We start from the raw sequence: 15,392 nt of genomic DNA on the forward strand, positions 1-15,392 counted from the left end.
TGCATAGTTGGGAAAATTAATTTAACTTTGTTGCAATCTTTTGATAAAGCCTATTTAACACTATCATTATCATATGAATATTGCTTTGATGAAAGCAGTATCATCATAATTAAAGTGTAAGAAATAAAGCTGCTGTTTTAAATGACTGCAGCACCTAACTAACGGAGTCAAAAGTTTACATGATGTGTGGCTATTAAGAAGTGAAAAACTTAAAACTATTAGAAAACTAACAGCACTAGTCTTGGAGTACAGAGTACTCTCTAAGACAAACAGTTCCACAATCTCAGTCCAGATCCTATTACAGTTTTGTCTCCCGCACTCATGAATCTTTCCCTATTGGTCACAATGTCATAGTTCCAACTGAATGTAGCTGTCCTGAGAGGTAAGAGTCCCAGAAGGCTTTAAATATCAGGAGACAGACCCTAAACTGAACTAACTAGTTGGGATCCGCAGTACAGAGACATCCATTGCTTAGTAGATGGGCCGATGAATTTTATACTATTTAGAGCATTTTCAGGCCTGTGGCTTCATCCCTATATAAAATTAAGTTGCAATAGTCAAACCTGCAATTCAGAGTGTGTGGGGGATATTATCAAGGCAAATCTTCAGCATGGAAGATTACACTAAAATGTTTGTATGATCAATGGCCACAAGAGGTTGGTAGAATATTTCAAGCAGATTAAGCAGCACAAGCCATTTTCAGCCAGATCCCTTCAAAAAGAAAGAACATGTTCCATTAAAACACTTTAAAATTCATATGCTTTAGATGAATGCTTATCTTCTTGTAGTCTGTAGAATATTCTGTCTGAAAAGTACACCAACTGTTCTCAGGAGCCTTCTGTTAGGTCTTTAGTGTGTGCTGCAGAACTGCCAATCTCAACTAGTTCAATATAAACAAACAACTGTGATTTCTTCATCTAATTAGATAGAATACATCAAACCTGACAGCAACTATTGAATCATGTATTTGTACTGAAGTTTGTAAGGTAACATACTTTAAGTGTTTTGTCTAGGTACTGATAATTCTTTTCCACAAACTCATTCCCCATGTACCGGTGACAGTCTCCCTTACACAGAGGAAACATGTCATATATCTTAATTAACACACTTTTTGTTTCTTGATTAGGACAAACTAGCTTTTGGCCAAGTGTTTACACTTTGATGACACATCCAGAAATACAAATACTAGGACTTCTAAATCCTTTGCAAGAAAAAGCCAGAAGACTGAATTAAGCCCACTGCAAAGGAACTAAGCCTGGTAGTAATTTTTTATATTTATAATGATAAACACACAACTATAAAGGAAGTCTTATAGCCAAGTCACGATATTGAAAATATAGTTTTCAATCAGATAAATAATTTGTACTCTATGTAACGATTTTACAATAAAAGGCTTCAGAATCTTCAAACTGAGCCATTTACTTTTAGAAATAGCTTTTCATGTAATAGCAACTCTAAATTTAGATAAAGCAACTAAATAGACAAGAGATTCATTTTTGTATTTTTCTAGAGTATATGCAAGAATACTTGAAATTAGCTATTTACTTTAAGCTTAATTTCTTAATTTATAGCAGAGAGAGAAAAGTTAAATTTGGGAGCTGATGATTTAGTTGTGGGAAATGCTTTTGTTCCACAAGTTTTGAAAACTATTCCCACAAACAAAATGTACTATTTTGTAGTGCATATCTGAGTTTCGTCAGTCAACTAGTTGAACAGCACAGACATTTTTATTCTTAAAAGGTAACCTTCTCCATTCCATACCTCTATTATACACAAATCATTTACTTACCATCAATATTAAGCATCATTTTCCACATAGCAGGCCGAACAGACTGATGGAATCCAAACCATACTTCCCTGCCCCCTCCCAACGGGTGATCATAGCCCTCTGGAGCTGAGAAAAAGGAGCGGCCCACAGGGGTATACCTATTTAAAAAAAGAAAAGAGTAGCCGTCTGTATATACTACTGCCTTCCATAAGAGTATTTTAAAAGCCTTATATAACAAGGATTATTATTCCACCTCATAAATTATTGTATGGATATTGATGTATATCGGTACCAGAAAGTCACATTTTACAAAACATAGCTATGATTTTGAGACTAAATTAACATTATTCTGTATGTTGCTGTTTCTATAGTGGTATTTTTAATTTTAGTCAAAGAAAGCATTACAATTTTTTAAAGTGACAGCTATTTATGGTATTTAGAGCAAATTAAAAAATAAATGTTAAAGATCTGAAATTAAATCATCCTTTCAGTAAAGCACGATCTTGACTGCAGCACAAATGCTGACTGGCAAGGTGCTTCTACAGAATAGTGTCTGGTGTATATTGGCTCCAGTCTTTCAGATATCCTTTTGCGCTAGCATGAAAGTGGGTATGTTTTACCAAACCGATGTGTTTTTAGTCCAGCTCACTAATTCACTTTCTATTGTCCAAAGCTTGGTGTAAGCAAAGGATTTGGAAAGTTATGTTGGCATTTAAGATGAATAATAGTCGTGTAACAACCTCTGAGAATACTACCATTTGGACGGATCATATTAGTGTCAAGGCCATTAGCTTTCATGTTTCTTTACAATTCAGGACAGTTGAAGGATTTTAGTTCCATAAAGAGACAAGATCATTTTGGCAAGTTACAGATACATTTCACCAATGTATTTCATTTCAACCTCTATAAGAGAAAACTGCCATTGTGCCTCAAACCAGTACTCAAACTTTAAAAGATAAAAGTAACCTCCAGTACATGAATAAAGCAAAATGTATATCAAAATTACACTAGCCTCCTTTGAAATTTCAGATTTCTGAGACGAGGAAAACAGATACTGTTAAAGAAAACTTATCTCAACTGTTTATCCAAAACATGAAGTTGCAGTTTTGTGAAATGTCAATGAATTAAAAAGGCTCATGCTTTCAGATAAGGCACATTACAAGTTATGTGGAGCCACTGATAAACTGGAGTACACAAAAGATGCAGTGGTACAGTATATTGTAACCCTTATTACTTTGTTTCAGATTTCTTAAACTTGACTTGAAGATCCAGAACAAGTGTCTCATGGTCCTTAACAGTTTTTTGGGGGAAGATACTGTCTTGAATAATCCACTGTGGAAAGTCTTTAATATTACCTGTTCTGGGTCTGACCTTCCTGCACAAATATTCACACTCAGATAATATTAGCTTCAATTGACTCAGACCAGGAATCTCCCCAGGCCCATCAGTAAGACGTATTGTGTGTAAGGAATGGCTTAATTGATTTCCTCCTGCTATGTTTGTGCAGAAATATGAATGGATTTCACCCCAAAGTTTAAAAAAAGCTAATGGGAGAGAGGGAACGAAGATGAGAGAACCTACTTCATGGAGGGTAGGTGTCGTAGCACCACATCGACAGCATGAACAGGGTTAGTGCTGATTGGTTTGTCTAGTTCCAGAGGCTCAGGCAAGGTTCTTCCTGTCAAAACTTCATGCAGCAAGTGCCAGCTCACCCGAGAAACAAACTTTATTGACACCTTGAAGGGACGATCTTTTCCACCTTCTCCTGGTAATGTTACATCCAAATCTACCTGTTGAAGAGAATGGAGAAGCAGAACACAAGAGCTATTTAAAAGGCAAATGAGATACAAATAGAGCTCTTGACTACAAATGGTGCCATTTTCTCTTTCAGACAGTTAGCCTATGTTTGTCCCACCTATCCACAATCTGAAGTCAAAACTGGGGAGAAGGAACATTTTTGCTTTTATTTGGCAGGTGTGGGAAAGTAGAAGGGGAGATCTGAGATAAGGAGGAAGAATCATATAAAGTGGGTGGAAGGAAGTTTAAAGTGATGATGACACTTTGCAGCAGCTCTTGGATTTAGCCTATAAAATAACTAACAGCAGAGAACAAGATCCTGTCAACACTTAATGTTTTGAGTTGTGTAAGCAACTGCTCAAAAAGAATGGTTCTCTCAGTCTGCCAGCATAGCTATCACACACTGCAGCATTATTTCCCTGCCCCGCAGAAGGGAGGGGAAAGAGAAGAGAAATGTTTTTATTTTAAACTTTTAGGCTACTGCAGCTATAAACATGCTGTAGATGACCCTTGTTCCTCTTTGCCCCTGGCAGCCTATATCACTATTTCTGAACATAGTTTGTGATCATGTCTGGTGAAACACACTGATTAAACACAGATTCAAAAATGATTACAAGCCAAGGTTTTGGATTGGGCTGAGAGTGGATAAACCCAGGAAACTGGATGCAACAAGCTGCATACGTCGCCTTAAATATGTGATCCATATGTTCATGTATTATCAGTCTAGCCTCAAAGTGTGAACTCATTATCTTAAGAGAATTTTAACTTGAAAGCCTATTTGTGAATGTTTAATAATACTGCTACTAATAAATTTAAAAATTTTATTAAAACTAATGTTAAAAAATTATATAATACATAGGTTGGGAAAAGAATGTCTGTACATCTCGGTATATTGGCGAGGAAGAGGAGGAGGAGAGGTGGACCGGGATGAGAAGAGATGGGGTGGGGTCCTGGAGGAAGGGGTGGAGTGGGGGCAGGGCCTGGGGCTGAACAGGGTGTTTGAGGGGCCAAGAAAAATTTGAAATTCAAATGGGGGTCCTCAGGTTGCTAAAGTTTGAGAACAAGTATACTATATAGTATATGTTGTAAAACTGAATATTTAATATGAGATCTCAGCGCAGAAAAATATCAAATACTATTAAATATTTACTGAGAAGATGGTAAAGACTATTACTTTCTGTATATTATGGGGTTTATGGATCAAGGTGTACATTAGGGAGGTTCTTATTGCATTTCAGATACCCTAGTGTATTTTCAATTATTTCTGAAGCTAACCTTTTTAGAAAAATATTCTTGCTTTTCTGACAAGCTGTGTGTAACAACGGAGAAGTACCAATATGTCTTACCCCAGTGGTTGCTACAGGGAGTGGATTGGCTGTATAAAGGCTTCTCTTCCCATCATAAACTGGTCTCCGGTCCCCAAATATTGTCACTTTAAAATGCTGCACCATGGAGTCCACCACCTCCCTAAAAAAGGCACAGTTGTAAGAGAACAGAAATATCTACAATTAAATAATCATGGAAGATTGTATCACTGAGAACAACTGCCTTCATATTTTTCACACACTTTCTTCAAGCAGTTTTCAGTAAGCTTATTTAGAGAAAATTAACTGATTTGCACTTGACTGATATTCCATAAACTAGTTCAAGAAATTCAGACAAAATACTGAATAATGAAATGCTGAAGGATATGCAATACCACCAGCAAATACAGTTGCTTACGAATCATTTATTTGTATTGCCATAGTACCCCAAAGCCTCATACAGGACTGATGCCCCACTATGCTACAAACACATTGGAAGCAGCTTACCTTCAAGCACTCAAACTGGAACTATGGAAAATGTACATGCTTAACCTTACAACTGGTGGTTATGCTCACTCCTGAAAACCACACAATTTTGAATATTTTAGTTCATCCTAAAAATTTGTTAATTTATACATCAATCTGCAAAAAGGAGTTGGTTACTGTCTTCTCCAGGCTGCTTCAGTATTAAAAATACCCAAGAATGTTGGCCTTTTAAAAATTCTTAAATGTTTTTAAATCCCTACATTTTAATCCCACCCAAAGCCAAGATTACAAGTAACAAAAATTGAGTAGGATTATGGTTTATTGTGACTTTCTTTAACAGCAGTTAAGATTAATAAATAAAAAATACAATAACCTAATACAGCCACTGAATACTATAAGAAAGCCACCAACACAGAATTTCCACATTCTTTTAACCCCTCACACAAGTTGTAATAGATTCAGGTACTAAGGAGTCCAGGGACTTTTCCTCTTTTGCAATCCATCTGACTAGAGCTGGCATCAAATGTTACAAAAAAAAAAACTACAAAAACTGCAAGAAACAAAAACCAACTTATCTTCTCCATGGCCTTGCAGCTGCTTCTTACTCTGCTAAGAATCAGGATTTTTGTTAGCTATAGCATACTAATCGTTCCCATTCTTAAATTACAATAGAGAGTGGGAGAAAATACTTAATTTGCATTTTTTGTTCCCAAACAGAAAAGTTTACTTATATGACCCTTCCTGAATGCATAATGTTAACCCAAAGTATTTCCATAAAATGACAAACACTTTGCTTCCCTTTTTAAACAAAATTAGTAACAGCAGTTAAATTTCCCAAAACAATATTGTTTCCAAGGCCAATAAAATTAAAATGTTATCCAATCTGCAATTCTCTCCATTTTGAGGATTTTGTAACTGACTCAAATCTTAAACAAAAAAACACTAGAAATGTGCACACACTTGCACTGTAACAAGAACTTTTTAGTGTCCTATTACTAATGATTCTTCTTGCACACCACAATCAAGTCCCTCTTGTCTGAAAACCCCTCCCTACACTTTGGTGCACTGCCACTCTCCCTAGACTATGTCCAACATACATCACAGACTATAAACTACGCAATGCCAATGTTTCAATAAATTTCAGTTTGCAACCTGTGACGAGCTGAACGAGAAAGATAAAGAAGGTGGGGAGAAGTGGGAAAAGAGGGAGACAGCTTCTATACTCTTTTACTAACAGAGCTATGTCTAATCTAACAGTTTCTAACTGCAGCTTTGCTCCATTGAACTTATCTGTACTGTGGTCTTCAAAAACCAGCACTGGTTAACTCAATAGGGAAGACTTATGGAAGAATACAGCAAAGAGAAGTGAGAAGGGAAACAGAAGAGGAACATTACACTACAGTTTATATACTCTAATTCAAAATACTAGAGACAGCCTGCAAGAGACCAGGAAGTCTATTTCCAAAAACACTTCTTCAAAGGAAAAGGCATTTTGGTGTTGTATTAACTCATGTAGTGCAAGTCGTAGCTGCCTGTCTGCCTACCCAGTCAGCAGAACATTCTCTGGCCACTCATTTGTTCTGCAGACACAATGCCCCCTTTATTGGGCTCATTACAGCCATCTGTAGCACTTACTGTATATTAAAGATTTCAACAATTGTGTTTTTTAGTTAATACCTGCCACATTTATATATTTATTTTTTACACACACACACACACAGCTGGTGACATTTTTAAACAGACAGCAAGTTTAGTGTAACCTACTATAAACAAATCTACTAAGCACATGCAGGATTTCAACAAAGATACCAGATTTCATGCTGTCATTTGCAGTAGGAATCACAGTAACTGTTAGTATTTAATTTGATCATGCAATTTAAAATATAAAACTTCTTGAGTCTTTCAAATAGGATTATAGTCTAATTTGACTATAAAAGGTATCTTCATAGTCAGAGTTGCTGCTTGTATGTACTGGAGTCACGTGCTCACGTTAGTGACAAAAATCAGTGCATTATTCATACAGAAAGTAATAAAGAGCCAATGCAGCTGAAGGAAAGTGAGATTTTTTTTTTTTTTTTTTTTTTTTTACAGGCTCACACACCAGCAGAATTTTTAACTAGATTCCAAATGGAGAAACTTCATGCAGGTATACAGAGATGGACCCCCTAACTACACCTTAATTACACCTTTAATGCACTAGTTAAGCCAAGTTATGGCTAATGGATTAACTTGATTTTCAGATAACAAGGAGGGTTTGAAGGACCAGTCAATAGCATCTATTTATTTGCAGATAGATGGAAATCATAGATAAAAAAGAAATCCGTTCAGTACCCACTTAAAATAATATTTCAGAGTACAAGAGCATTTCAAGGAAACGTTTAAATGATGTGACCAGATAAAAATATTTTAGGGACATGAACTTTACAGTGCTACTGTAAATTAAGATCTGAATAAAAATTAAACTGGTATTTTATTATTTAAACCATAAGAAAACATCAGCTGGATTCAAGTGGATATCAAACAAATACAGGTTTGTGGAGCTGAACCCAATACACAGCATTACTATTTCTCTACCTGTGTTTGCAACTTTTACTACAGTGACTTTTACACGTGGAAAAGTATGCCCTTCTTGTTAGCCAAGCAGCCTCCTTGCCTTCAAATCGCTCCTCAAAACATTTCGCAAACACTCTAAAATTTACCACAGCTCAATCCATACACAGTGACTGAGACCTTCATAAAATGCTAGATGTCATTGAATGTACCCAGAAAATTGCCTGGAACAGGGGGACTGTATTTTAATATGTAAAGTAGCAAACACTTATATTGGTACTTAAAAGTTTACAAAATGTTGAGGACTAACCAGTTGCAGCTTAGTTTTAGCAATAATTAAGAAATCATGGGTGGCAAACATCTGAACTATTCCAACTTCACCAAGAATATAGTCTATAAATATCAGAGACCAAAAATATAAACACACAAAAAATTAGTCCATATTATCAACTATTTATAATCCTCCCCCAAACTCTGATTTACTATTATACACAAAAAACGGCATTAAAAGAGCATTAAGGTTGCAAATGCAAACATTAGGAAATGCCAGAATTAAGACTGTCTGTGCAACCTTAATTCAGCCCCCTTGTGGACATGCATGACAGTCTTTAATAACATGATCCTATACTATATTTTCCACACAGCCCCTTGCCCAACTGGACCCACTCTCCCTCCTCCAATTCTCAGTTTCTCCTCCCGCCCCCAAATTCCAGTTCACGAGACACTGTTCCTATCTACTTCTCTCTCTCCCCCATTCAACTTTTGTTCCCTCTGCATTCTAATCTAATGGCTTCCTCCTCCATGCTGCCTGGGTGCCAGCAGTGGGGGAGTCAGTGGAAGCAGAGGGGAGTGTTGCACGGTTCTATGCTCTCAATTCTGGTGCCTGGCCCAAAACTGCTGGGAGTAGCCATTACAGGTGAAGTCTTTCTGAGCCCCCATAGCTGTGTGCTGGAGTAGCCATGTGGGGATGACAGGTGGAGTCTTGTCAACACTAGAAGCTGTGAGAGGCTTGAGTATGCTCAGTGAGGATAACCTTTGAAGATTTTAGCTGTTAAGCTCTAGGATGTCTCTACTGAGAATGTGCAAACTGCGATTTTCAAAGGTCAACTTTGAGTGGATTTTTACGAAGACAGCAAAAGGCACATTCCTGACACAAAAGCTATCCCCCTTGGCAAATTTCAAATCCCGGCTCCAAAGCTAGAGCATTTCAAAGAAAAGGCTGCAACATTTTTTTTTAGCATGCGCAACTGAATAAAACATTTTGACCAAAGTTTTCCTAAAATTTACTCAAGGGAGGCACCCAGTATGAAAGATTGAACTGAAACTGAAAACAAGGTCTGCAACTGAAAACAAGGTCTTCTTATCAGAAGTGTCTATCAGCTCTACCTATCATCACAAAGACATGTTAAATATCCAAACCAAATATTCTGACAAACTCTATCGTTGCCTGAGACTACTTTAAAAACTCATAGCACCTAATTATAGTGCATAATCAAAGATTAATTGAAGTTCTCACAAACCCTTATCTACAGCACTGTAACCACACTTTAATAAATGAGACCACAATAAAAAAGCAAATGGGAATATGAAAGGTGGTGGGCTCCTGGTTTTTGGAAGTGCTCTACTTTGATATTACTCCCCAATCGTTTATTTCAAGTCATGTGTGATACTCAGTTTTGTAAAATTTCCCACTTTTTAAGTGAGATAATTAACTAGACACACCGTGAGCTGTTGCACTCTCTTTGATGTGGTTCTCTCAAGAGACTTCAGCACTTGTACTGCGGCAACCGAAAGAAAAGCTTCCCAACAGTTAGTGTTTTGTTGGGTACTTTCCTCCAGATCAGATCAGTGCAATAAATAATGAAGGCACTCCGTTAGTTTGCACTGCAGAAGCCCTCATTTACAGCTTTTAGCAAAGTGGCAGTTACAACACAGTAACAGAATCCTATGAAGCCATCTGAAATCAACCTAAGAGAAAGTCAGCCTAGAGTAGTTTACATTTCTCCTGCATCTTGAAGATTATCATTCTATCACACTGTTCATTTGATGAAGCTATATGTTAATAACCAGCAAATCACAAGAGTAAACTTACACATCAAACCAATTGTCAAGTGATGGTGCTTCCATTATAAACCCGTTTGGTGAAATACTATCTTTAGTATTTATAAGGTGCCATAACTGCAGCACTTAACTGTCAGCTGAAAAATATTGGAGAGACAAGGTGGGTGAGATAATAGTCTATTGGACCAACTTCTGTTGGTGAAAGAGAAGTTTTTGAGCTCCACAGAGCGTTCCTAAAAGCTCTGTGGAGCTCAAAAGCTTGTCTCTTTCACCAACAGAACTTGGATGAATAGACTATATTATCACACCTACCTCGTCACACTCAGATCCTGGAACCAAGATGGCTACAACAACACTGCAAAGCTGAAAAATATTCATCTGAAACATACTGACAATCAGCATTATCAGAACCTCAGATCAAAAGCAGGAAGAGGGGTAGAACTGCAAAATCAACAAGTTATCTACAGTAGATACATGAAAAACAGTACTGAATCTCAAGGAAGTCATGAGGGAAGAAGCTTTTCTCTTTCTTTTTTTTAATTATGTCATGGCTGCAGAAATTGGTCTTTTACTTCATTATTGTGGAAACCACCTATCTTGCCAACTGGCAAAATGCACTGCATGACACATCAAGAAAAAAGTATCTCACTCTCTTTCCATCAGAACTATTCAATTCAGAGGAAGCAGACAGGAAATATGAAGTTATTCATCTTCCTTACAAGTTATCATAAAATGATTCATCTTTTCTATTGGCACATTTTGGACCAATCTAATTCCTTCTGAACTATAGAGATGTATTTTGCTCTAAAACTCATGATATTAAGGACAATATACAAATTAAATATTGCTTAAAACAAATTACATTAAAAGTACTTCCAGGCTACAAGAGTCAAGCACTCAACTGGGACGTGTTAGGCTGTACAGGCAACCTTGGTTCTGGCACTGAAATACTGTCTGCTTTCCTCCGTAGCCTTGACATATTTAACTTTTTTTAAAAAAATCTGTTTCCTACTTTACAAAATCACAAGTGAAAAAATTCCATCATGTGGACCCATATTGACCACCATATGGGTTTACAGCTATTTGCTTGACAGAGTATGAACAGATGCTCAGAAATCCTGGATTCAATTCCAGGCTCTAAAGGAGAGTGGTTAGATCCTTCTACCAATATCCCCTAGCATGTTCTCCTGCAGCTTGCCCTGCCTCTCACCGTTTTTTACCCCTGGCACCACAACAACCCCCAGCACCTAGGAGAAGATTTGCAGAGAAAGTCCTGCTCAGCCTCTGCAATCCTTGCCCACTCTATGTTCAAGGCATAAGGACTCTTCAGATAATTTAGATGCTAGATTTTAACAAACCTCAGAGCATGTTCAAGTGTCAATTTCCAGGAGACCTGTAACATCCTAATAGGGTAGATTTTTATATGCACAGCAAAAGTCAACTCCTCTGAGCCCAGAGCGGCCTCCTTGTCAAATGTCAAGTACCTTCTTCAAAGAGTATGTAGGTGTCAGTATCTCAAAAGGTAAGAATTTAACATAAGGATTTTTTTTGGCCAAATCTCATTTTAGGAAGAGCTGAAAATTTAAAAATTATTCAGGTGGGGCAGACATTTGGCATGGAAAATTTCAGCCCTAGAGTTTGGCAAAGTTAAAAGCAACTGAAGATGGGTCTTATAAATGGAAAGTTAGACTATCTTAACTATAGATGTTGCTGCCAGCTTCACCTATAACACACGCAACCTGCACAAAGCACACAAATGAGTTTTCGGAAGGATGCAGTGTAATATTAAACTGTATGCTTGACATGCAGATTACATGGAATAATTTAATACCACATTCCTTGTTTCAAATTTGACTCTAAAATCTGAAATTAAGTCAGCAGTGACCAAGAAACAAGACTCATCTTTATCTATAGACTACAACTGCAGAATGGGATAGAATTTTATATTTATAATTCAATATTTTAGGATAGCCCTATTATAACAGATGAACAAACTCGGCTTGTGACGTATACCAAATTTATGTAACAGGAATCAGTACAGTTTGACCTTTCTGAACCAAGACAAAACCTAACTATATCCAGCTTATGGGTCTTTCAATTTCTACATAAAGAAAAAGTGAGCTATGGCTGATTCAAGATCATGCTGAATATCAGCTACAGCTTGATTATAGTTCACCCTTGGGTTCAGTTCAGAATGGCCCTGGCAAAAATGAAGACAAAAATCACAGCTGATATTAGATGAATTATTGTTCTAGAATAGCAGCAGACATAAAAGTTTTCCTATTTAACCACAAACCTAGAAAAGTAAGCAGACCACCAAGGGATTTAATTGACCCAGTCATGCTGTAAGTATTAGGAAAACAAAGCGCTACTGGTGTTTTGATGAGAGGGGGGAAGAGAAAGAGAAAGGACCTGAGACACACCAGGGAAGAATAATAGAATTGTAGGACTGGAAGACCATAATGTAAGAACATAAAAATGGCCATATTGGGTCAGACCAAAGATCCATCTAGCCCAGTATCCTGTCTTTTGACCGTGGCTAATACTAGGTGCTTCAGAGGGAATGAACAGAACAGGGAATCATCAAGTGATCCATCCCGTCGCCCATTCTCAGCTTCTGGCAAACAGAGGCTAGGGACACCATCCTTGCCCATCTTCGCTAACAGCCACTGATGGACCTATCCTCCATGAATTTATCTAGTTCTTTTTTGAACCCTGTTATAATCTTCGACTTCACAACATTCTCTGGCAAGGAGTTCCACAGGTTGACACTGTGTTGTGTGAAGAAATACTTCCTTTCGTTTGTTTGTTTTAAACCTGCTGCTTATTAAAGGGACCTCAATAGATCTTCTAGTCCTGTCCCCTGCACTCTAAGCACACAAAGTAGGACCCCTAGATCAGGGGTTCTCAAACTTCATTGCACTGTGACCCCCTTTTGCCAACAAAAATTACTACATAACCCCAGGAAAGGGGACCAAAGCCTGAGTCCCACCACCCTGGGCAGGTGGTGGGGGAGCTCAAGCCCCAGGCCTTCAGCGCAAGGCAGGGGGCCTGTAACTTGAGCCCTAATGCCCATGGCTGAAGCCCTTAGGCTTCAGCTTCAGCCCCAGGTGGTGGGACTCAGGCTTCAGCTTCAGCCCCGGGCCCCAGCAAGTCTAAGCCAGCCCCGGCGACCCCATTAAAATGGAGTTGCGACCCACTTTGGGGTCCTGACCCACAGTTTGAGAACCACTGATCTAGACCATCCAACAGGTGTTTGTCTAACCTGCTCTTAAAAATCTCTAACATCCCTAAGCAATTTATTACAGTACTTAACTACCCTGACAGTTAAGAAGTTTTTCCTAATGTCCAACCTAAACTGCCCTTGCTGTAATTTAATCCCATTGCTTCTTGTCCTATCCTCAGAGGTTAATGAGAAAAAATTTTCTCCCTCCTCCTTGTAACAACCTTTTATTTACTTGAAAACTGCTATGTCATTCCCCCCACAACTCTCCTCCCATAGGTCTTCTCTTCTCCAGAAAAACAAACCCAGTTTTTTTTCAATCTTCCCTCATAGGTCATGTTTTCTAGACCTTTAACCATTTTTTGTTGCTTTTCTCTGGACTTTCTCCACGTCTTTCCCTGAAATATGGTACCACTGGACACAATACTCTAGTTGAGGCCTAATCAGCACAGAGTACAGCAGCAGAATTACTTCTTGTGTCTGGTTTACAACACTACTGCTCATACATCCCAGAATGATGTTTGCTTTTTTTGCAACACTGTTACACTGTTGACTCAAATTTAGCTTGTGATCCATTATGATTATTTACTTCAGACGATTTCTCCGGTTTGTCCAGAAGATTTTGAATTTTAATCCTATCCTCCAAAGCACTTGCAACCCCTCCCAGCTTGGTATTATTCACAAACTTTATAAGCGTACGCTCTATGCCATTAGTTAAATCAGTGGTTTCCAAACTTTAACAGCCCGCGAACCCCTTTCGCTAAATTGTGAAATCTCATGAACCCCCTCCTAAAAATGAATATTTCAAGGGATTTAAGTTTAAATTTCCTCTGCACTCCGTGGGGCTCCTGCTGCTGGACCCCGTTGACCGCCCCAGTCAACTGAGCTCCACTGAGCTTGGGCTGCAGGTCCCACTGACCGCCGGGGCTCAGGCTGCCAGCCCCAACTGCCCGGCCCCACTCTCCCTGGGGCTCAGGCTGCCAGCCCCAGGTGGAGGGCTGGGGTTTGGGCGGCTGGCTACTCCACTGATGGGGGCAGGGCTTGGGCTACCAGCCCCAACTGTCCGGCCCCGCTCTCCCTGGGGCTTAGGCTGCCAGATCCGTGTGGAGTGCTGGGGTTCAGGCGGCCGGCTCCCCCACTCATGGGGAAGGGCTCAAGCTGAACTGCCCTGCTCCTCTCTCCCTGGGGCTCAGGCTGTCTGTCCTGCAATCGGGTCCCACCTGTTGCCTCCAATGCCCAGGGTCCTCTGGCTGCCATTAGTGAAATTTTTCTGGCCAATGCGCTGTAACGTTCTGCGAACCCCCAGTTCGGGAACCACTGATCTAAATCACTGATGCAGATATTGGAGAACAGAACCCAGAACTGATCCCTGAGGTACCCCACTCATTATGCCCTTCCAGACTGACTGTGAACCACTGAAAACTACTCTCTGGAAACAGTCTTCCAGCCAATTTGGCACCCCACCTCATAGTAGCTCCATCTAGGCCAGTGTTTCTCAAATGCAAGCACCAAGTGATTCTTGTGCGACCATAGCTTCCTGGCCAGTGACTGAGGAAGGAGGGCAAAGAAGAGGCCCCTCTCCCAGGATCACCAGCAGGGGTTGTGCCGTGCCCCCTCTATAGCCACAAATACCAGAGGAGCAGGCAGCCAGTGTGAGTTCCCACCTTCCCAGGGGCGCTGGCTCTGGCCCCGTGCTCACCACCACCACTTCCCCATTGCCCCGGCCCCCACTGCCTCCTCTGGCCCTGGGCATGGGCCACGTGGTGAGAGGCTCCATCCTGAGCCACACGATTTTGGGCTCTGGCCACAGGATCCAGCCCCAGCCCCATGGTGGTGGATGCCAGCCGCATGCTCTGTGCCCTTGCCAGATGCTCTTGCTGCTGGTCTTTGGGCTCCAGCCATGTGGCAGCAGGTGCTGGCCACAGGCTCAAACTCCCATCCCCCCAGGCACTCCCTGCCTCCCCCAGTTCCCTATCCATCCCCCCAGACACCCACTGCCTCCCCCAGTTCCTCATCCCCTCTGGCCCCCAGCTGTCTTCCTCCCCACCCAGGGCTTAAATTTGTCCCCCACCTTGCCAGGGCTGAATAAGTCTGTTTCTCGAAAAAGTAATATTTGTATGTTTGTTAATATCATTTTTCATTGCCTCCCAGCTAGCTAGTCTGCTGCTGTGAAAAGTGATATTAAGAAACACAGAAATATCAC

General features: G+C 39.8%; 1 protein-coding gene across 5 annotated transcripts in view; it reads right to left on the reverse strand.

Annotated features, from left to right (window-relative positions):
• LOC140900509 (protein argonaute-3) overlaps positions 1 to 15,392 on the reverse strand; it is a 65,353-nt gene that overhangs the window by 33,127 nt on the left and 16,834 nt on the right. For all 5 annotated transcript variants that reach the window (XR_012155648.1, XM_073317893.1, XM_073317894.1 and 2 more), the window contains exons 3-5: positions 4,912 to 5,032; positions 3,350 to 3,558; positions 1,790 to 1,926 (exon numbers count right to left, since the gene is read on the reverse strand). Coding sequence is in view for 4 of the 5 variants with exons in the window: in XM_073317893.1 (XP_073173994.1) it covers positions 1,790 to 1,926; positions 3,350 to 3,558; positions 4,912 to 5,032 (467 nt within the window). In the remaining variant the exon portion in view is untranslated. The remainder of the gene's footprint in view (positions 1 to 1,789; positions 1,927 to 3,349; positions 3,559 to 4,911; positions 5,033 to 15,392) is intronic.

Source organism: Lepidochelys kempii, chromosome 19, assembly GCF_965140285.1.
Source record: "Lepidochelys kempii isolate rLepKem1 chromosome 19, rLepKem1.hap1, whole genome shotgun sequence".
Taxonomy (NCBI): Eukaryota; Metazoa; Chordata; order Testudines; family Cheloniidae; genus Lepidochelys; species Lepidochelys kempii.